We start from the raw sequence: 23,281 nt of genomic DNA on the forward strand, positions 1-23,281 counted from the left end.
CCCAAAGTACTATTGGTACTAACTGTTGTTTTTGTGTGATGTATAGAGAACTGTGTTTAAAGTTTAGCAAAAAAAATTGTTTTACAATAATTACAAAATTGTTTTGTAAGTCGCTTTGGATAAAAGCGTCTGCTAAATGACAATAGCAAACTGAGTTTAAAGCACGCAATGTGCTTGTAGTTCTGCAGACTTGGTCCATGAGTGAATGTTTCACTGATTGGGCCTCAAGTACCACTTTTAGTGTGTAAGCAATTTGAAAAAATTGTATTGAGAGCATTGGTGGCTTAATGGTTGTTTTAAGAGATTATTTTAATGTAAAAATTGGGCCTTGTGTGATGGAAATGTGGAAATGTGATTGAATTTATTGTGAGACTGTGTGGTTTGTTTTTATATATTTGTTTTCTCTTTGTTCTGTTTTGTTTTGGACCTACATACAGTAGGGTTCCCATTTTCTTATATATGGTTAACTCTGTGGGGAACACTTTATAGTGGTTTATTTTTGAGATCGTTTCACTTTGGATTTGTAGTGAAATTTTGTTTGTTTTATTTATGATTGCGTGTGCACTTCTTTGCAGAGCAACTGCCATCCTATATGATTGGGGAAACATGTGGTCTGCTAATTACCCTTCGTGCTACTTTTGCATGTGAATATTATCTCATTAACTATTTGTAAAGGAACACTTTGGTTGTCATCTCAAATTCTCATCTTTTGTGAAATGATGGCTTCACATGCTTTTGGAGATCATAAATATGAGTTGAAGACTTGAAATGCTTCACATGAACAACCTCTAATCTTGAAGTTATGACAGGATAACTTCAGAGTTACCTTTGATCCCCAAATTGAGATGAACCCTAACCTTTCAGCACTACGGAGATGAGGGACGGTTTCGGTAATGAAGGTTTGGTCAGTGTTTTTCAAAAATACAGATACTTTGTTTGCTTTTGCATCTTCAGTCATACTGAGCAAACAGGGACATACAGTCAGCATTACAGTTTCACAGGCTCTCTTTAGTGAAAGTGAATTAAAGTGACATGAAGGACATACTTGGAATTTGCTCACACATTAGGAGTATAAAGTGTCCCAAGTTATTGGACCTGTGACCTCAATCGTCTACCACCTGTAAACCGTTAGTGTCTTAAGGACAGTTTCTAAACATTTCAATAAAGATATATAAAACTTATTTGGATTTTACAAAATTCTTTAAAATACAGTACCCTGAAAAAATGATGTTTCTTTTTTTGCTTAGTTTATATATGTTTATCTGTATTATGTTACATATTGTGCATTCCACTGTGAAAAATCTTATGTAATTGCATCTTCAGTGGCGGAAAGCAGGATCTTCGGACAAGCATGTGAAGGCAAAAAGTATGTTTCCTCTGAGCTTCAGCATGTGATATTGTATGACACTCCCTCTGCTGGTCTACAGCTGTCAGGGCAACAGCATGATCACATGAACGCACAAATCCACCAGCTGCCAAAAGCTTGATAGGCATCTGTTTTTGAGGCTACTCCTGTTTTCTTTTTACTGACAATCACTTCATATTAAGGGTTTTGGCAGTGAATGTGACCTGCAGTCACTATTGAATATTTCCTAATTTTTGAGTTTTTAAGCAAGTTGCACCTGTTCCAGTGCTGATGTTCCCATCCGCTGGCAATGGCCTCCTTTCAGGATTTAATCAGCATCAGAATACAGATGGCAGACACGTGGATTACTCGCTAATCTCGCTGTCATCTGCCGCTGGTCAGAGCACAAATAAAACAAGAATGCCTGTCGATCCTCTCGTAACGGCAGGACACAAACATCACGGACAGGGCTTCACTATCACAGCTGCTGCACGGATCTGTCTGAAAAATAACAGTCCGTCTCAACTTCATAATCTGGATCATTGACCATAATCAATGTGTAAAATGATCAGACACCGCTGAATTCAACTCAAAGAAACCAGTGAAAGGGCAAGTTATCAGAACATGAGATGAATGTTTGAGAGCATGTCTGAATTCAGGTCTGTGCTGACGGGCGATTCAATATCAGCCGCTCATTCAACATCATTCTGCTCTTGATATTTCTAATGTCTTTAGATATCACTGAGCCAAAGCTAAAAACACTCCTGCGTAATGTTGGTAAATTAGTGCTTGATGTCTGTTGAAAAGCAATAACTGTACAATTAAGATGTGGTAAAATGTAGATGCAAATAAAGTTTATTGAACCACGAGTGTCAAACTGTAAGAACACAAGAATCACAGTGACACAAACATTCTCTGTGCAATAACTCTGGTCTGCTGTGAGATCATTTGTAAAATAAATAGACAAAAATGTTTGTTGTTATAATTACACCAAATGTGGAACTGAGTGAGAAGATCTGCATTCACCCTCATCTGATAAGAAACATCGACTGTCTGTCCTTTTAATGTCTGAAACACGTTCAGCTGAAAATAATCCAAACGTTTTTTTCTGCTTTTAAACAAATAAATGCAAAATAAATGAGCAACACTTTATTTAGCAACATCATCTGCTCCAGTCCAGTCTCGTGTCTTTTTGTCTCCTTAAAGCTACTTCCTTCTGTTTCCGCCGCCATTGGCTAGAATCATCACCAGCCGTATGAAGATGTTGAGAGTGTCCATGTAAATGCCCATGCATCTGTCAGAGCACAGAGGAAGAGCACGTCACAGTGATGTAGTTTACAGAAGGCGGCAGCATGTGGACAGACATACTGTACATATGAAAGAGACATTTTCTTTCCCTAACCCACAGAAAAGACTTACGCATTAATGGGGTCATATTTCTGAACGCCATAAAGAGGGTGCGTCTCTGCACGCTTGATGATTTTCTGTGTGTCGTACAGCAGAAACATGCTGAACAGCACCAGACCTCCATAAACAGCCACGGAGTAGAGACCGGCCCCGAACGCTGAAGTGGGCGGCAGGAACATGGAGCCTTCGGAAGGAAGAGGCAAAGAGTTAAAATCCCTGCAAAGTCTCTAAGTAAACAGACCAAACAGACTCAAAATCTGAGGCGGACTGTAAGTGAATCATACCCAGAGAAGAGGCGAACACCACTCCGAACCCCACGGCGAGCGGCCCGCCCATGCTGAGGAACTTCTCACTGGGCGCACACATGGCCACCGTCGACAAACCTCCCACAATGCCTGCTGTGTACCAGGCTGCTCGAATCATCAGTGGTCCACCCAACAGAGTCAATGGAGCAATGACGGCTCCCATTACTCCTGCACACAGAGGAACACGACTTCATGAGCAGCATGTGACTCAAGTGCTGTTCGTCCACACAGGAGTGATAAGTTTCATGTGAGAGCACGTATCTGCCTTCTGAAATGTTCTGCAGTGCTCAACTAAAGGAAAGCAAACCCAGCAGAACATCAACAGACTACAGTGCCCTCTAGGGGTCAGTTAAAGCATCTGATCATCTCTGGCCTCACTAAGTTTCTGACTGACCTGTGACAGCACTTTACCTGCGTGTAACGCCCAGGCCAGGTGTTTCGGCATGGGACTGTTCTCGTACGAGATCGACCTCACCAGCATTCCTGCGCCAATCATAGCAGCGAATGTCGCACCAATAGCCTGCGGACCATTAATAAGTTTGTCACAGCACTTATCAAGAGTCAGAATTCAGGAATTTTTTTTTAATACCCCTCTCAATATGAATGTTAAACTACAAGCTGGATCAGGTACAGTATATAATTATAGTACAACTTGTAGTATGTTCTACCAATAAGAATCACTGTCATGTAAAATGTATTTAAAGGGCAATGAATAAAAAGCACTAAAACATGCTTGTTTATTCATGTGATCTCTTGCGTACCAGCCAGGAGCCCCTCATCATGAGTCCCATGAGCGCCGGTGTTCTGCTGACGGCCACAGCGGACAGTGCCGTCAGGACCCACGCTGCCTGCGAAATACATGTATGTGGAGTGGATCCTGTCCTTCACATACTGCGGCCAGATCCTGTAAAAAACACACAGCTTCAGTTTTCATCAAGAGCAAAGCGCTTCTGCTCGCGCTCTGGCTACAAATGATTCAGAGAGAAGTTCATTGTTAATCAGATCATTTTTTCTGCTGGCATAATGAGATCATTATGTCATTCAGGAGCCGTTTACACAACACAGATTACAACTAAATACAGAACACTTTTTATGTGTTTTGGCTGACTCTTACACTGCTTTCTCTATGGCTCCCATCTCATTGGACATCCCGAAGCCGTAATAACATAAAGCTCCCAATCCGACGGCGGCGCCTCCTGCCAGGATGATCCTGCCCATGTTGTCAACTGTAAAGGAGAGGAATTCTAGCAGGACACTCACAAACATCATCTGTAATGCCATTCTGAGTTGCTCTGGGGTGTTTTTTAAAAGGGGTCAGAATGTAATCTTATTTTTTAAATCTTTAAATCTCTAATTTAGAGTTTGAAGGATTCAGGATTGAAGCATTCATTCGCTACATAATGTTCAGGGCTGCGTTTCTCAAAAACTTCTTGAGCTCAACTGATCGTATAGACTACTGATGTCGGTGGTTCTGCGATCTCCTTAGGCTCAGGATGCTTTTGGCAAACGCAGCCCAGACTGGCATTAACATCCGTCTCAGCTGATCCGATCACAAGCACTTAATAATACAGGCATGAACAGCGTCGAAAACATTTTGTGATTGGATCACTCAAACCACAGGTGGCGCTGCAGTCAAGGGAAGGAGTGATAAAGAGCCATCGGGTCAGACACCTTTCACCTCTCGACATAGACCAGAGATCTGAGTGATCACGGCATTGCACTATCTGCTGACAAACAAGCAGAGGGCCACAGACCTGGGGCCTGTACCATGAAGCTGGATTAGCTGGCTAGCCAGGTAAGTTTCAGATTAGTTTGTGCCAATCCTGGGTTTTAGGTACCATGAAAGTGACTTGGCTTTTAGCGGTGTTCATCGCCATAGTAACTTACGCTCCATGGCTAACCTGCTCCGGGGCAGGTTATGTTCTAGGTTAGAGATCTCAAACTGAAATTGGACCAATCAGACGTAAGCTAAGTGACACTGACACACCCAACACAATAAAGTCCATCCCTCAGTTTCTCTTCCTCCAAATTAAATGTCACAATATAGTAAAAACAAATATTTAATGATAAAATTGTCTGGTTTTAATGATAATTACTTAGAATTATTTTATGATTTATATATGATTTGTATAATTATCTATATTTTTATTAATCCATTACATGCACACAAGTTTAGTTTAACAGTTGTTAGTAAGCATTTAGTTTCAATGAATATTAATATATATATAGATCTTATGTAATATAAATAAGTAAATATACTCTTTAAATAGACTACATGTGAACTTGTATATTTGAGTCTCTATTGCTATATATGATCAACTATATAAACTAACTTCACAACTTTCACTTGCACTGATAGAGAAAGATCATTTCTTTTATTTGTCCTCTTTCACAGACAAGTATTTTCCATTAGTGTAAATGCGTTTAAATTCTTCATTTTCAGCAAAAGAGTTTTGAATCACGCTGGCTCTCTCGCGAGAAGTGAATCACAGTTTATCTCTGTTGCAAGGCATGTGATTGGCTGTTTGGCACTGATGTCACAGATTCATGTGCACGCGCTCCACAAACTCAGGATCAAAGCCTGAGTTGACAGAGAAAGTTGATGATCAGCATCATGGTACCAACAAAGCCAGATAGGAGTGGTTTGGTTTTGTCAACTCGAAACTAATCCTATAACCCTGAGTTTGTTCATCTACCATCATGGTACAGGCCCCTGCTCCAACACACAAACCTGAATCAAACACACCTGAAGGTTCAACCGACTCTGAGTTAAAACCTGAACTCTGAGTTGACTTACTCTGAGATGGGAACCTCTGAGTTTTCGGTTTCAGAACAGCTGAATAGAGTTAGTTCAATCAACTCTGAGTAGGTTGACTCTGAATTAAGCGCGTGCACCACGAGCCCTGATCAATGGAGCTCCGATATTACGATTCACCATGGCAACAGCACCCAACAGAATGACGTCTGCATAATTCTGCAAAAAAGTCAATACATGTTTTTCTTACAGGTGAAAACTGGTAGAACGGTAGGTTATTGAACTAATAGGCTATTCATTTTCATGGTATCCCACGGGCAAAAAATATAAAATAATATAATAATTTAAATGCATTTTTTCTTATTTTGCAAATTATCTGCCAATGGAATTAGCATCATTTCTTAGCGATAGATCCTATTTACAGTAAGTGCAAACAGCTCTAGATGCTAAAATAGTGATATATTCCATCTACCATGTAAAAGTAGCAGTTTTTTGCAACAAGTGTAAATAGTAGATGCTATCTATACTTTATATTGGCAGATACATACTATTTGCACCTCAGTATTGTTGTACATTAACAAGATGCAATAATAACAGTGTATAAATAATTATATTTATTAAAATCATAAATACTTTTATCATTATTAAACACTCGTTTGGCACTTTACTTCCATTTTAGAACATTTTCTGTGGGTGTTCTGTTGCTGTGTGTAAATGCTGTAGCCGGATTACTGTAGCTCACACTAATGGCTGAATCCCAAATGGAACCCTAAACCCTCAAGGTCTTCCTCTGTTCGCACTTTCGTGACGTAATGCTGCTTTGACTGCCAGGTAAAGTCCTCTGCGTAGCTCGCAAACTTACCAGCTCAACTGAAGTGCGCATCGAGGGCGCTTGCAAACACCCTTCTGAAACCTAAAATGATGAACGGGACACTCTACGGTCTCATGGACTTAATGGACAGCCATTGTAAGTCCACAAGATCGAAAGTGCATAGAAGTGTGCCATTTGGGATTCAGCCTATTTCTAACCTCATATGCCTCATCTCTAATGAGCCTAACGACATCAGCCCTCTCTTCATCATGGTAATAATGCCAGTGTGTTACAGCGGTCAGATCGCCTCAGACAGATGTTAATACCAGGGCTGAACATGAGCAATAATAAGACATAAAGGTGGAGAAAACATTATAGAAGAACACGTTAACAGAATTCACTTTTAATTGCCGTGTCAGTAGCAGGTTCGAACGCTGCATCCTTAAGTTGCTCTTTGGAAGTCTTGCTCCGGCGGAATCCCAGTCTGGTCTTGGTGGAATAACCCTGATCGAAAACAGCATCACATTTAAAACAAAACACGCATTACTGGCTTACGACTGCTAGACCTGATGGGACGCTGGTGTCTGGTTGGTACCTGCTGCGGTCTCATCAGGGGCGGGCAGGACTTCATGAGGGCTGAGCTGCGCAGGGTTAGAGGAGTCTGACCCAGGACTGACCGCAGCCCGGCAGCAGAGACTGACCGCAGGCATGACAGCCGTGAAACCAGCATCACTGTCTGTGTAAAACACGCATTACAGCTAACACTCATTCCTTATAAACAAAGATACAGAGTCACTACAGTTGGCATTCTGTATAAACGTCAAGACAGGAGAACAGAAAGATTTTACTCTACTACAAACTCATGTTCAGTAGTACGAATGTTGGAGTCCAGCGGCTCGTATGTAAAACAATCCTGTAGTACAACGTTAACACTGTAATTATTGTAAAACATTACGTTTAAAAGTAAAACTCACCGCTTGGTTTGTTTTCTAATTTCACCTTTGAGATGCGTCTTCACCACTGATGTAACACACACTAAACACCTTCCTGAACCTTCCTGCGTGACGTCACACGACCGCGACAGCCACGCAGTGCACTATGGGTCTTGAAGTTCGGACGTTCAACATTTGTTGGTTAACTCTTAATCATTTATGTCCTTTTTTTACAGTCTATGTTTATGTCCCGCTTGTTTTTTTCATTTTTTTTATTAATGCACTAGAATAACCAGAGGGAAGAAACAAATAAATAAAGCACTGGTCTGATACCGTTAAGAATGAACATCAATTCAAATAATTTATTAGAAATTATTTACAAATACCCCGTGTTTTCACTGCTTTCCTTTTGATTTAACTCTGTAAAACTGTCTTTCTTTACACCAGTCATTAATCTACAAAGCTTAGAGCCATATATATAGGCTATATATATTCTAACATCATTACTAAATAATCTGTAAATTCCATTACACATTTAGTTTTTAATGAATCTTTATGTATTCTATGATACAGAGACAATAGGACTAAATACAATGTTTTACTTATTAACATGTATAATAATGAAACCTGCTGTTTTCTTTAAACAACAGATCTAGTTCATCTTGTTGAAACAATGAGTTAATTATGAAAATACCCAGCTGTCATTATGATTAGACTTTTGAAATGTTTCGGTGCTCCTGTAAGAAGCTAATAAAATAAATCAATAAGTGTTGTTTGTCAGATTGTTGCGCTTGGAGACTCGCTGACGTCATGGCTCACGTGACGCTCGGCGCTCTTCAGTGTTTCTGTGTCTCTGGATCTGGAGTCAGACGCGCTCGCGCTGGATGTGAATCGCATCTCTGTCTCTGAGAACCCGTTTTGCGTTTAAAACTAAATGCATTTCCATCCGCTTATAGTAGCATATATGTGAGAGTTTTATTTGTATTCCCGATCAATTTTTGTCCTTTTTTTTAGGTCATTCCTTTATTTAATAGTTTCAATATGTTACAATGCCGGCCGTGAATAATTATTGCATGATGGATTCGAATGTTTTAAAACGATTGAACATTGAATTTTTCACACCGTGATCTGGATTGTAGGCTACTGTTTTTTTTCTCCATCAAGTGAACGAGGAAACCTTATGGTACAGTATCATCTGCAGATGCTTTTTTTATTCTGTTTGACAGTGTCGTTTAAAATGATCATGAATGACTTTGTATTTGTCTGTCATTGTCTGATATAATGGTCTGACATGGTTTGGGATTTTCGATGATATTGTAACCGAATCAGTGTAACCCTCATCTGTGATTTTGACTGATGCTGTAACACATCTGTTGGATTTTTTTTTAAAAATGTGCATCACTAGAACATTATTCCGCAATAATCATATTATTTTATCGTTGTATCTCAGTGAATGCACATTGATTTGGCGGAGGGTCCTTCACCAACAATCTCTGCATTTACTGGAGATTTGGTGAAATGAGTCTGAAGCGGATCATGTTTTTATCACAGATCCTTAAATGATTATTTTCTGGTGCTGATCAAATACCTGTCTGTGCGATTCTGCTGCTGTTTGCTGTCAGTCTCAGTCTGTCTGTGTGGAATGTGACACTAATGTGAGATGATCAGAGAAATGCACCAGAGATTTGAGGTGATTTTACTTCATGTCAGTCAATGATCATTTTTATGGTTTTTATGGTGCAGCTTACAATTAGTTTGTACTTTGAATAGATGGCTAGAGATCAAAAGAGTAGAAGAGACAGTGTGAGAAAATGAGCACACGCTCAGATAAATACATACACTGATTTTTTAAAATCAGAGTTTTGGTGGTGATGTAAAAAGTTTCCGGAGTCTCGTTTGTGGCTCACGTTAATAATGCAAGACAGAACTTGCTTCCTAACCACCATCTGCTGGATGGACACCTTCTCTTCCAGCCTCTTATCTCACTGTGTAATTATCTCCAACAAGCCGACTTTTACAGGGTCACATATATCACAGGTTATGACTGAATGCCTGTTATCTAATGTTCAAATTCTTAAAGGTGAGACTAAGTCTGCAATGTTTGAATGGGTTTGAAAGTTTTGTCATCTATCAACCCTAACTCATTAGTTAAGGACATAGCCTACTTACTATACATAATTCGAATACTGTTTTACTTTTATTGTTGCTGTTTGTTTTTATATATTGTTGTGCTAATGTCAGTCCTAAAATACAGTGATTGTCCGGGATCTTTAGAGGAATTTAACCTACTGTTAATAGCTGACTTCTTTAAAGTTCCCCTGTAGTCAGTAATTTTCTCCCTTAAAACTCATCTTTGATCACCAAAACGACATATTTAAACATTTTTTTTCCTATGAAAAATAATGAATTCCTTAAAATAGCTTGAATGTAATTCTTCACCTTTGCTTCATTTAGAGCGCCTCCGCTCAGAATACCCAATCCGCTCGTTCAACTTTACTGTAGTAAACGCTGTACAATGGCAAGTGGAAATACTGGTTTAATTCAGCCGTATATGTTTGAACCAGAAACTGATTCAGAAGAAGTATAAGAGTGAATTATACCGGCTCGTCTACAAGTCGATGTATGAGAATGGTAATGCATTTTATCGCTCTCTACAACATCGGACACATAATGGTAATTAATATAATTAGCCTTTGGCTTGACTACGTTATTGTAACACAGATAGTTATTCAGGGAAGAAGGAGACGGGAACCGGCTAACGTTTCACAACTTTAATTATAAAATAAACACAAAACGAAAGTAAAGGCGACAACCCCTCACGGACGACTGCCGCACACACATAAACAAAACATAACATAAAGTCCAGGCCTGTTCCTCTCTCATCCTTCACTGTCGTCGCTCGTCCTTTTATGCTCTTGAAGCTCCTCCGTGAGAAACTCTGTGGCTCATGAACACCTCGCCTCGCCTCGTTCCTGTTCTCAGATCAGGGGTCTCCAGCCTTTTGTCATTTGAGAGCTACTTTTTAAAAATGAAAGTGGCTGAGAGCTACACATGTTATACAATACTTATATCTCTCAAATAATGCATCATAACTCTCATATTAACAGCTATTCAAAATGTTTTACAGCTGAAAGAGTTTTGTAGGCCTATAAATCACCATTTAATGTCAGAGAAAACAACAGAATTAAAGAATATAGTTCTTTATGGAAAATAATACTTTGCATATTATAGTGAAAAAACGCATACCTATAGTTGATTTTGTAGTGCATCATAACTAGAGATGAAACGGTATGAATATTTTATTTTTTATGATAGTGACCAAAATGATCACGGTTAACATGGTATCATTGAAATCTTTTTTAAAATGCTATTAGAGTGTAAGAAGCAACATTCATGGGACAGTTCATGTCTGATTTTGTTGCTGATTTGAAATATGTTGTTCAATAGTGAGTTTGGTGAACAGTTTTTGAGATTTTAGGATTCAAATAGATCGGACTTGATGTTGAATGCCTGAAACAGCTGCCTGGAGGCAAATATGGCAGACGAGGGAACAAGCTTTCCATGAAAGGGACTTTACCACAACCCACATATATTTTTGTCCAGGAGGTACAATACCAACCAACAGTTAACTAACAGTTGGTTTCTAATATAGTCCAGGAATTACAACCCAACCTAAATTAAAATGCTCTGAAAATGTGGTGGCTGATGCTTTATCTAGATTGTTTAGTCCTTTGGGTTAAAGTTACTTATTTACAACTGAGTGGATTTGTAAAATTTAATTAGCTCATTTATGAAAACCAAACCTGTTGTAAGATGTCAGATTGTGAAGCATAACTCATGTATACTTTACATTTGACTTCCATCTGTAATAAAGCATATGTAAATGAATGCTACTCCTCCTATATAAACTATAGTCAATGTCTGGAGAGACATACTTGCCAAAAATCAATTACCTACAGTAACTACTGACAAGCAAAACACACACATGGACTGTCCAGAACTACAACAAGACTGTGTCTCACCAGGTTTAGATGAATTAATGATTAAGCTCATGTTATAAAATTGTAAAATACTCATATCAGTGTGGGAATAACTCAAGGTAAGCGTGGTGTTACTGTGTTTGTCATAAGTCACGTGTTGTGTGTTTTATTTCAGAGCCAAATCGGAGGAAAACGATGAAGGAATGATCTGAGAGTGAAACACCGGCTGAACACAATCACACACAAGAATGCGCATTAAATATACCATATCTGTCATCTTTATTGTGGCTCTGGTCATCATAGAAAAGGAAAACAATATTATTTCAAAGTATGTACTTCTCTCACTCTCCTTTAACAGCCAGAATAACACTTTAAAATCAAAAATGGACTTATTCATTTTTCACTTTCTATTGCTGGAGAAATTGCTTCTTTGAGAAAAGATGAGACAAAGGGGTAGTTCACCCAAAAATGATCATTCTGTCTCATAATTTACTCACTTTCATGTGGTTCCAAAACTGTTTGACTTTCTTTCTTCTGTGGAACACAAAATAAGATATTTTGAAGGCCACTGGAAACCAAACAAAATTGGTTTTATTGTATAGACCAGGGGTCTCCAAACTGGAGGGCAAATTGTCCTGCAGAGTTTAGCTCCAACTTGCCTCAACGTACCTGCCTGGAAGTTTCTAGTATGCCTAGTTTGACCATGATAAGCTGGTTCAGGTGTGTTTAATTGGAGTGGAGCTAAACTCTGCAGGACAGTGGTCCTCCGGGACCGAGTTTGGAGATCCCTGTTATAGACAAAAACCCCTCAAAATATCTTTCAAAATATCTGTACGACTTAGTTCCCTATCTCTCAGCTAGGACATGGGGGAGAGTAAATGATGACAGAATTAAAATTTTTGTGTGAACTGACCTTTTAACACTAATAGCAACTAACTATTCTTGTGTCTTCTTCTTCAGGGTGTCTGATAAGCTGACCCCACTGACCCCGCTGGCCCTGCTCAGCCCGTCTCTCCTGTCTGCTCCGCAACACAATGACTCGGCTGACGTCTCGTCCGACCAACGCATGAATCATCATCTGGTGAATTCAACGTGGTCCATCCAGGAGAGCGTCTTGCCTGCGTCTTCAGCGGGAGGACGAAAACACATCCTTCTGCTGGCTACGACTCGCACAGGCTCCTCTTTCGTTGGTGAATTTTTTAACCAGCAGGGATCAAATATGTTTTACCTGTTCGAGCCACTGTGGCACGTGGAGCGCATGTTATCGGTCGAGACTGGCGGGACGAACGCCACAGTCGCTGGACCGGCGTATCGAGACGTTCTGCATCAGCTGTTCCTCTGTAACTTTTCCCTGCTGGAGAGCTTCATCGAGCCACCGCCGGAGGATCATGTGACCGCTGCGCTCTTCCGCCGCGAATCTAGCCAGTCTCTGTGTGAAGAATCCGTCTGCACGCCGTTTGTTAGAAAAGTGTTTGAGCGTTACCATTGCCGTGAGCGGCGCTGCGGGCCGCTCAACCTCACGCTGGCCTCTCAGTCCTGCATGCAGAAGGAGCATCACGCGATTAAGTCCGTCCGTGTGCGGCAGCTGGAGACACTTCGGCCGCTGGCCGAGGATCCCAGACTCGACATGAAGTTCATCCAGCTGGTCAGGGACCCTCGTGCCGTTCTCGCCTCACGAATGGTTGCCTTCTCCAGCAAGTACAAGATCTGGAAGAGGTGGGCCGTGGACGAAGAACTTCCAGTGGACGAGGATGAAGTGAGAAAACTCAAAGGAAACTGCGACAACATCCGCATGTCTGCTGAGATCGGACTCAAGCAGCCACCGTGGCTTCGTGGACGCTACATGCTAGTGCGCTATGAGGACATCGCGCGATTCCCCATGGCCAAAGCTGCAGAGATGTACAGCTTTATAGGCATTCCCTTCACCGAAACGGTGGAAGAGTGGATCCTAAAAAATACTCAGGCATCTAAGGAGGTCAGTGGAGTTTATTCCACCCAGAAAAACTCTTCTGAACAGGTGGAGAAATGGAGGTTCAGCATTCCCTTCAAGCTGGTCCAGCTGGTGCAGAAAGTATGCGGCCCCACCATGACTCTGTTCGGCTACAAGTTTGCTGAAAACAAAGAAATGTTGATCGATAAATCAGTAAGCCTGATCGAAGAGAGAACATTCTTATGATACTACACATACTGCATGAAGATGGCTGGTGAGATTTAGGAAGTTGTTCGTGACACAATTGAAATGTTATGCGAAAAATGAATGTCAACTTCTTAAGCAGTACTGAACGATGAAATTTTTTTAAATTTGTATTGATGGCTAATAAGTCAAAAGTGATGTGCCCATGTTAATTTTTTGGGTAAAAATGCATAGTTTATTTAGTAGAAAAGAGAATTGAGTTGAAGGACACAGCAGGTGTTTGAGGTCTTTTCTACTGTATATACTGTATGTGTGTTTGTTTTGGGGGAAATGAGCTAACAGATGTTTCTGAGCTGCTTCTGTGTGTTCAAATATTCTTTCCTCTTACCTGCTGCTGAGATATCAATTTTTAAATTTCAATTTCAATTTATTTATAAAGCACAATTAAACACAACTACCATTGACCAATGTGCTGTACAAAAAATAACAAAATAAAACAAAGTCACAAATAAAAACTACAAGACATCAGCAGTCATATATTATAAGACAGATCAAATAAAAAGGTTTTTTAACCTGGATTTAAAAATGGACAGAGTAGGAGCAGTTCCAGAGTCTTGGAGCAGCTATAGAAAATGCTCGATCTGCCCTAGTCTTGAGCCTATAGATCTACGATCCACCAAGAGCTTCAAATTAGCAGACCTAAGAGCTCTTGCAGGTTGATGGACTGTCAGCAGATCAGAAAGGTAAGACTGTGCTTACCCATTTAACAACTTAAACTAATAAAAGAACTTTGAAATGATCAAAGACACAAGGATTTAAATGCACTCATGCAGTATTTCACCCCCTCTTTTTCATAGATTTGTCTTATTTGACAAGGGATCGTTGTTAGGGTTAAACTAAAATGATTAATTTCTGAATTATATTCAAACTCTTTTAGGTCAATTTGTTTAGAAGAACATTTAGTCTCTCGTAATACGACTTTAAAATGCCCTTTACGGGGTTAGTAAAGTGTTTCTTACCCTAAATTCTTTGTTTTCTGTGTTGTAAAGATTTTATCAAGCAAATAATAAACAGTTGCTTTAGTTACTTTGATTGATAGCTGAAAGCCTAAACATAATTTATGTCAAGGCACATGTGAACAAAGATCTCTTTCAGTGCTGTTGCAAAAGAATCCATGAATCCAAAAATGCAGGAACTGTTTTGTACACAGAGTTTTTAAGTTGCATCTAAATCTGCAAGTACTAATTAGTGTCTACAGTCCAGGAATACACATAAACCTCAGTGATGGCCCTAACCAAACTCTCTTTTTCTTGTATCTGTGCTCTAGGTCTCTCATACTCCTGGGTTTCTTCCAGTCATGTGCTATCACTTAGCATTGTGCTGCCTTCGAGGAGGAAGAACCTGCTTGCTGTAGCAGCAGCTAATCAGCTGTTGCGTTTATTACTGTGCCGTCTGCTATTTAGAGCGCCAGTGAAACTCTAACATGCTCATTAACGCAGAACCCCTCCTGTATGTGGTACAGACGATTTACTCAAACTGACCTCACCCTCCCACCCACACACAGTGAGGCAGCTTTCAGAAGAATGGCCCCATGCCTCCATTCACTCAACTCAAGTGTGTGGAGATGCAAGCTTAGGTATAGCAAACACAATCTCAAACTTTTGCTTTTGATCTGTAGCTTATGTGACAAAATATGTGTGCATCTTGCATCAAGGAATTTATAGCTCAAAGACATTTTAAGCTTCGTGAGGTCTAAAGGAACTGCGTGGTTTGTGTGGGCTGTGTGCAGAGGGTGGAGCATGTGTATATGGTCAAAGCAAATATAGATGAGCCCAACCGCTCTCCACAGTCTCAGAGGCCCCTTTTCTCCTTGCAAGTAAAATGAGGCCATTAAGCTCCACCCTGCAGATAGACCACCACATCAGATAAGAAGAGAGCTGTAATATAAACTCCTTTGAGGAGAATGAGTCAGTGCACCAAAAAAAAAAAAAAAAAAAAAAAAAAAATTAATATGGTTTTATGCTTTTCCAAAATATTATTTAACATGAATCAACTCATTTTATTAGGTTACATCAACAAATGTTTATGCGTTAAATCAGGTAGAAATAGTTAACTAATGCATGTTACCATTTTGTTGCATTGAGAGTATTGTGTCGTTCAGGCAAATTGTATTTTTCCAAATGCTGCCTGTATCCATTTATGTGTAATTAAAGAAGAAAAGAAAAAAAGAAAATTTTGAAGTGATGATTGTGATGAAGTGATCATTTTGTCTGTACTCCTTGTTTTTAATGACCATTGATACTTTTATTTTTATTTATTAACAAATGCTTTTATCCAAAACATACACATGAAGATCACAAGCAATTTGTTAGAAAAGTCACAATATTTATTGTTACACAATGTTGAGTTAAAAGTAAAATCAAGATTACAAAACAAAGCTAGAGAAGTGAAATGCAGAAACCTTGGTTTAATGACTTTTTTTAATCTTTAAGATGTTAGGTTAAACTTATATGGCTTGTCTCCCCTGATGAGGGGCTTGATGAAGCAGCTTCAGCTCGGGCTCTGCTCTTGTTATATGCCCACAGTGACAAAATCTAGGATATGATTAGGGCAAGGTACCTGAGGATGAAGGTGGAGTTTAGGGAGGTGGAGGGATGCTGGAACAGCTGAGGCTGAAGAGACGTAAGGAGCTGCTATACTCTGGCTGTTGACTGAAAGATTAGATTAGATGGGTTCAGGAACTTCATTTATGGTTGATGGGAATGTTAACAAAAAAGGCAGCGGTTATTCTGGCACAGACTCAGAGTACTTGCAACCGTGTGAGACCTGAATCCATAACTGACTCATTTACAACTAAGGGGAATAATTCATGAAAGACAGTAACTGTACATATCCAATTCTGGAACATATCCAATCCAGATCCAATCATGCTGTAATGATTCACAAAGAACAACTGTGAGAGCTACAGTCAAGTTTTACTCTCATTCCATTCCCACATTTGTCCTCAGCTCTACAGTAAGTGATCTCAAACCTCACGACCGCGTCTGAGAATGAGGGAAAATAGCCACACGTACCTGAGCTTGACTGAGCATATAAACAATACCACTGATTCACCTGCTTTTACAAGAGTTTTCTTGGGACTAAAACAGTCCTTTTTAGAAAGTTTTAACCAAAATAATTAAAAACTCAAAAGCAGCCAAAAGTAATGACATGGATCAGACTGTATGAAAACCACAAATGTTTTTTATGCATCAACATTATTTTGTTCTGCTTATAATTGCAGTTCTTCTTCAGTTCTCTCAGACATGTCAAGGCATTTTTATATCTGCCTCCTTTTCAGTGGCTTTGCTGTTTTTTCCTCTGTTATACATTCACAGTGACTCTGTTTGTCTTTTTGCTCAGAATAGATTTTGCTGCAAACACTTCACATTCCTGTGTGTGTGTGTGGCAAATGCCATGCCACTGCTTGGTGTGTTAGTGGCTACTTCATGCCCGAAGTTCGTGAACAGACAGATATTTTATCTCACTGTTTGTCTAACTTTCAGTTTATTGCAAATGGACGAGATTTTTTTTTAAACACTGGAAAAACACTTCTCCCTGAAATGCATTTAATCTGCAGTCTGTTTATTACTATCTTTGAGCTCCTGAAGAGATTAGCTTTGACTCTAGGCATATTCAGAAATGAATCAAAGCAAAGCAGGTTCAGCATCATAACCCAAAATGATTTTTATTAAAGTTTCTAAATGACTCAATGAGGGTTTTTGAATGTTTTTGTACTAAACCAACACACACGTCATTAACTCCCTTATTGCTTCTCCAACAGAGTTTGTGTAAAGAGACATTTTTTTCCTGACTAATTGCTCAGTGTTGATCTAAAGTCAGCTACTCCATGCTTGCTTAAGTACAGATCATTCTCATCTGATTTCCTGCATCACATGATCCTCACAGGGCTCTGAATATATCATTGTGCTGCTGTGATTTACTTGTCTTCAACACTGTGCTACATATAAACGGAAGAACTCACATAAAAGGGACTAGAGTTATTAAATTAGATATGTCTGATTCTCTGATAGATTCTCAGTCACAACCTAAGAAACCCTGCCATTTAGCCATTTGGTCTTTATTTTTAAAGTAAGAGCGGGCATGGCCATTTGTAAGTTGAATGTGTAACCCTTCCGGAGTCACCCGTTCCAGTTGTTTTAGGCTGTACAAAAAAGCTTGTTATGCTGCTTGATATTGCAACTCATGAAAAGGAGTCTAATGGTTTTAACTGATCTTGGTCAGTTTTATAATGTAGTTTCATTTTTCATGTTTAATAATAAAAAAAATAATAATAAAAAACATTGCTTCTGATTAACCTATTCTTCCAAGCCTTGATTAATAACAGACAAAACAAGCATGACACATTAGTTAAAGAACAAAAATGTTACAGAATAATTCATATTTAATGGTATTTAATTATTTGTTGTTCGTTTTCGTAGGCTAGCATTTAAACCATATTGATAAGCAGGTGCCGCCATCTTGTGGCTGTTCTGAAAACTTTGAAACAGTGAATTATTTAGTGAAGCATGTGGTTCACTTGATTCAGAGTTTAGAAAAGCTTTCTTTCTCCCATAACTTCGCCATGTAGTCATTTTCAAGTATAGCATGTAGTGATTAGGACTGGATCCACTTAAAAACCCAGTGCAACTTCTGGACTTACATTTTAAATCTGTGCTGTCGTGCATTATGGGTAGGGTGGAAGAAACCAAGTGTGGAGGATGAAGGGGATCATTTGTTGTTTTAAAATTGCACAGTTGTACAGAGGTGAAATATATACATGGCTGATAAATATATATATAAAAATTGTTATATATTGATTAGGGAAGTACAAAAACATCTTGTAAAATTGAGGTTCATTTGTTTGGTGAAATTAATTTGTGGTTGCTTGCTTGACTTCTAGACTATTAGCCTAATGGTTGTGCTCATGAGTTCACCAGATGATTTTGGACATAATTAGTCAGTCAGTGGTGGTGGTGTGAGGTTGCTGGACAAGATTGATTGAAAGCAGATGAATTTAATCTAAAGGTATTTATTCACATTGTATCTTATTTTTATTTTTTTATTATTATACATATTTTCCCTGTTTGTGTGTTTTTAAAATTAAATTGGTTTATTTCAAAATTTCTATTTGTCTTACCAATGGAATTCCATTATTATTATTATTGTTATTGTTGTTGTTATTATTATTACATATTAGTATTATTATATAAAACAATGTGATCATTGTCATCAATTTTATTAAACTTTAAATGTTTTTCACTTCCTTACAAAAAGTTCTTGCTAACAAATGGGTAAAATGTAGAGGTTTGAAGGATATTGAAGTATAAAGATCACTTTAGATAAAAGTGACAATGAATTAGTATTTGGGGGCTGCATTGTGATCCTTAACTTTTAATTTGTCAAATGAATCTTGTTTTAAATATAAATAAAAAAATATATATATATTTTTGCTATATAAACTGTTACACTGAATGACATTTTAAGTTGGTGTCTTCTGTAAAGCGTAAATCATGGTAAAATAATGTCTTTTTTTCTGAAAAATATTAAATTAAACTGACACATTCTAATGTTTTTTTTTTTTTTTTTTTTTTTACTTAAATTAAAGCTGGATTACATTTTTTTTAATGCTTAAACTCCTTATCTTTTTGACCTATTTACCTTTTAGAATTTGAAAGATAAAGATATTGTTTGATAAGTGAGATCTCTGAGCTTCTCAAATAAAAAAGTAGTGCTTAAAGTTCTTTAAAGTCCTAGAATGTAATTTTACAGTATCTGCATGAACACTCTTATAAATTAAATAATTTTTTGTTTTGGAAATGGAACTTTGTGCTTATTTGAAGTAGTGTTTATTGTATTATGCATCATTGTTTCCCTTACTATGAACAAAGCACAGCTGTATCTGGTTGACCATCTGAAGGTAAGAAGTTAAACTTGCACTTTTAACTAAGTATTATCTGACTGTTTTTAAAGATAGCTTCATGATTACAGATAACGGATACAGTTTCAGATGAATTTGTCTTTACAGTCTTTGCTCTGGACTGTTTTTAAACTCAAAAATCAGTGTCATGTGAAGCCATCCTCATATGGAAACCTAACTTGTGTGAAGACCTGAGTCTACCAGCACAAGTCCACAGACCTAGGATGCAGATATGGCACTTACTATTATAATTTTCCTTCTATTTATCTACCAGTTTTAATGTTCTTTCAGCACATTGTCTTGTGACATGCATTACTCCTGCTTCAATACAGGAAATTAAGCAGTCCAGCTAAGGTATGGGGTTTCTTTTTACAGTTTTCTGGCTATTCCCAGTGTTGATTTTGGTCCAGATGTAGCCGTCTACTCATCTTGTTTTTGACTGACCAGTATTTTCAGCAGAATGCACTGACACCAAAATCTGGGAGAGGAGATGGAGCAGGTGTCCTTCTCAAAAACTTGGTAATAGTGTTTTATGCAACATTTCCTTTTTGAGTTTCCGGCAGTTAACCTAAATTAATTTACCATGTCTTCCAGGTGAGCGGTGCAACTTTTTGGTTTTTTCCAGTTGTTGTCCTGTTCCTTGGTGTCACTTCAGAACTAACCTAGGTAAACCTCCATAATTTAAGTCTTCTACTCATTTGCTATATATGTGGAGAACTTTCTTTAGTAAACTGATTGAAATTTTTTTTTTTTTTTTTTTTTTTTTTGAATACTGAGCTTTTAATTGGGTTAATCCATGTTCATATCCAAAAATCCAAGCCCTAACCCTAATCCAAGCTCAGGTATCAGATAGGGCCACCCCAAACATGGTTTTAGCAAATTAGACAGCAGAGTTGTATTTAGCCATCTGTATGCAAAAGTTTTAGGGAAAGTTGCTCATTGGTGTTCATCTAATGAAGCAATTGTTAAGTTGTTAGTGTCAGGCTGTCCATATTTGTTGTTTCTGTCTTTAGAGAAGTTTCTTTTAATATGGGTGTAAGCTCTTGTAATTTAAGTTTGCCTCCACATTCTTGATTGTGTTCATCTGTGTTTACTGAACATAATGCTTCCATACCTTTGTTCCCCCTTTTCCCCGTATACTATTTGTATTTACGTCCTATTTGTTCTGCAGTAAATTGTAGTTGTATAGTGCTTCTTACAATAGTTTCAATGTGGCTTTATTTCCCTTTGTACTTCAGGTTTTTTTTATGCCACTTTATATTAGCCTTTGTTCTGTTTTGCATTTGACCCATTTTTGTATTTATCCCCTCCTGTATGCACCTTTTTAAGCTTATGATTTTTTTTTTTTACTTTTTATGCCCCTTTTTTGTATTCCTTCATTCGCTTTTTGTATTTATGAATATTTTATGCGTATTACTTTCTTTCTTATGGCCCTTTCTATTTGAGCTTTTATATGAAATTCATACTTTTGTATTACCTTTTGCCTCTTGTATTCCTGTATGTCAATTGTTCTAGTATTTATTTTTAAATTTTTTATTTATTTATTTATTTGTTCCTTTTTATGATTTTTTTGCCCATTTAATTGCCTTTTTTTTATTCCTATTGAGCCATTTGTATTATGCCATTTTGGGTTTATTTTAATTCTTTTGTCCCATTTGTATTGTGAATTTACTTGTACCCATTTTCATTTTTGTCCCTCTTATTCATGCACCCGTGCCCTTATTCCACTCCATTAAATCTATGCAGTTTAAGTTTTGTGCAACTAAGACACGGAGGATGATCCTTAAATATGGAGGCCCATCTGTTCTACAGTATGCCAAAGTCACACCTTTATAACTGAACCAGTAGAATGAGATCAGTTCGTGTCATTTTAAACAATCAAATTTAAGGCTTTTTACACTGGCTTTAAGGACTGCCACTGAAATCACACCCTTACCTCAAAACACTTGTTCAAGAAATGTTACTGCAGAGAAGGAGCATTTTACTTGTAAAAGTGTACCATGTTCCTCCTCAGTAATGCAATCACAGCAGATGTTCACTACCTTAATGCCTATTTTTGTTACTTTCTGGAGGTATGCAAGTAATTTGCTTTGTATAACACCTTATTTGCTGTTTTTTTATTTATGCCTTCACCTTCTTGTATTCCAGTTTAAGACTTGTATGTCCTTTGTCACAGTAACCTTTTTGTATTTATCCCCGCTCTTGTCTGTAATTTTTTTTTTTTCCAAGCCTATTTTTTTTCTTTTTTTTCTTTTTTATACTTTCATTTATGCTCTTTGTATTATTGGCCATTATGTTTTATGGCCCTGTACCCACTGACTTGACTTATGCCCTTTTCTATTTTTAACTGTTGCATTTTTTAAAAGTGTACTGTATAAATCATCTTGTCTTTACTGTTATTGTCTATATGCTGCAACTATTTATGCACTTGTTTTCATTCTCTGCCTTCTGTATATTAGCAGTAATGATTGTCTTACTAAGCCCTTTTTATTTTGATTTTGTGATTCTCTATGACCTCTGTGCACATTTGTATTTGTGTCTGATGTAATTTCATTTAGCCTGTTTGGATTTATTTATAATAATTTATAATATACCTATTTCTTTTCTTTTCTTTTTTTCTTTTCTTCTTTATTTCCTCTTATACCCTTGTTTTTATGCCTATTTGTCTAAATTTAGTTATGCATTTTCAATTTTTTTTTTGTCCCTTTGTACTTTATAGCTTTTTAGTGTTAATGCCTTGCATTGTCTTTGTTAACAAGGGCAGCAAAAAAATTAAAATGATTGGTTTATGCTCCTGTGTTTTTTTTTTTTTTTTTTTTTTTTTTTAAATATACCCTTCACTTGTGTCTTTGTCTGCTGTGTATGCTCTTTCCTATATTGTAAAGCTTTCTATGAGAGTGGCTATTTGTGAACTGACTTGTATGTATTTTGTTAGGCCTTGGTTTTGTATTTATGCTTTCATTTTGAAGTATCTTTTAAGGTTCCCTGTCTTGTTGCAGTGTTAATTTTTAAAGTCTGTTAAACTTTTTCTTTTTCTTCCAACTAACATCTTAATTTATTTACCTTTATTCTTGTGCCCATAGGCTCCTTTGTATTATTTGTAATTTTACATAATTCAAATGTTCAAAATGACTTATGTAAAATTAAGTAATTGTCAGGTTTTTATTTTAATTTGGTCCCAGTTCCTGTAAATTTCCTGTCTTAGTGTCTGTTCTCTTGATAAGTTTCTTGTATGTTTGTTAACATGGCAACCTATTGTATCCACCTGTTTTATGTTGACTCGGTGTCTTTATATATGTACTCCATTTATTTCCTTGTCTGTTTTTCCATCTAATTAATTTTGTTCTTTCCCTGAGTATTTGTCACTTTTGATTTATTCAAGTTTTACTGCTGCAACTAGATTGGGCTTCCTGTATGCCAATTGTGCCTCGGTGTGTCAATTCCCTGGCTTTGACTCGAGCACCTAACCATCACCCTGGTTGTGACACGGACTTCCTGTCCTATGGCTTTGCCTTTCTTGTCCTTGCCTTGTCTGTCCACCCGTTTGGCTCTATTGTTGTCCTTTTCTCCCTCCATCTTGGGTTGCAAAGTCATCCTGTCATCCTGGGCCATTGGCTCAGCCTGGGTCCTCACCTACAACTTGTTCACTTGTC

General features: G+C 37.9%; 2 protein-coding genes and 1 long non-coding RNA gene across 5 annotated transcripts; 2 read left to right on the top strand and 1 right to left on the bottom strand.

Annotated features, from left to right (window-relative positions):
- Positions 1-2,177: 2,177 nt before the first annotated feature.
- Positions 2,178-7,742, bottom strand: ghitm (growth hormone inducible transmembrane protein). Its single transcript, XM_048171013.1, is given in 10 exon segments — positions 2,178-2,639; positions 2,765-2,936; positions 3,037-3,225; positions 3,469-3,577; positions 3,819-3,893; positions 3,895-3,961; positions 4,172-4,283; positions 7,025-7,127; positions 7,219-7,355; positions 7,598-7,742. Coding segments are annotated over 9 exon segments (1,050 nt in total). The 5' UTR covers positions 7,354-7,355; positions 7,598-7,742; the 3' UTR covers positions 2,178-2,551.
- Positions 7,743-8,337: 595 nt separating this feature from the next.
- On the top strand, positions 8,338-16,787 carry chst3b (carbohydrate (chondroitin 6) sulfotransferase 3b). Of its 3 annotated transcripts, none has more exons than XM_048171359.1 (4): positions 8,338-8,738; positions 11,711-11,863; positions 12,496-13,739; positions 14,997-16,787. In XM_048171359.1, exons 2-3 carry the CDS (start codon positions 11,784-11,786, stop codon positions 13,709-13,711), a joined length of 1,296 nt encoding a protein of 431 aa, XP_048027316.1. In that variant the 5' UTR covers positions 8,338-8,738; positions 11,711-11,783; the 3' UTR covers positions 13,712-13,739; positions 14,997-16,787. The 3 variants fall into 3 exon arrangements, 2 of the variants coding, with proteins under 2 accessions (XP_048027316.1, XP_048027315.1); XR_007182007.1 differs by having other exon boundaries at positions 8,341-8,738; positions 12,496-14,412; positions 14,997-16,785; XM_048171358.1 differs by lacking the exon at positions 14,997-16,787 and having other exon boundaries at positions 8,341-8,738; positions 12,496-14,986.
- A 1,916-nt stretch (positions 16,788-18,703) lies between these two features.
- LOC125256046 lies at positions 18,704-23,027 on the top strand. The gene is made up of 5 exons (XR_007182040.1): positions 18,704-18,736; positions 19,600-19,628; positions 20,004-20,147; positions 20,223-20,294; positions 21,375-23,027. It is a non-coding gene; the product is annotated as an uncharacterized LOC125256046 (long non-coding RNA).
- Positions 23,028-23,281: the final 254 nt, after the last annotated feature.

This window comes from Megalobrama amblycephala, linkage group LG20, assembly GCF_018812025.1.
Source record: "Megalobrama amblycephala isolate DHTTF-2021 linkage group LG20, ASM1881202v1, whole genome shotgun sequence".
Classification (NCBI taxonomy): Eukaryota; Metazoa; Chordata; class Actinopteri; order Cypriniformes; family Xenocyprididae; genus Megalobrama; species Megalobrama amblycephala.

Coding starts and splice junctions, on each gene's coding strand:
- chst3b (XM_048171359.1), top strand. CDS start 11,784: ATGCGCATTAAATATACCATATCTGTCATCTTTATTGTGGCTCTGGTC. Junction 11,864..12,495: donor GAAAACAATATTATTTCAAA/GTATGTACTTCT, acceptor CTTCTTCTTCAG/GGTGTCTGATAAGCTGACCC.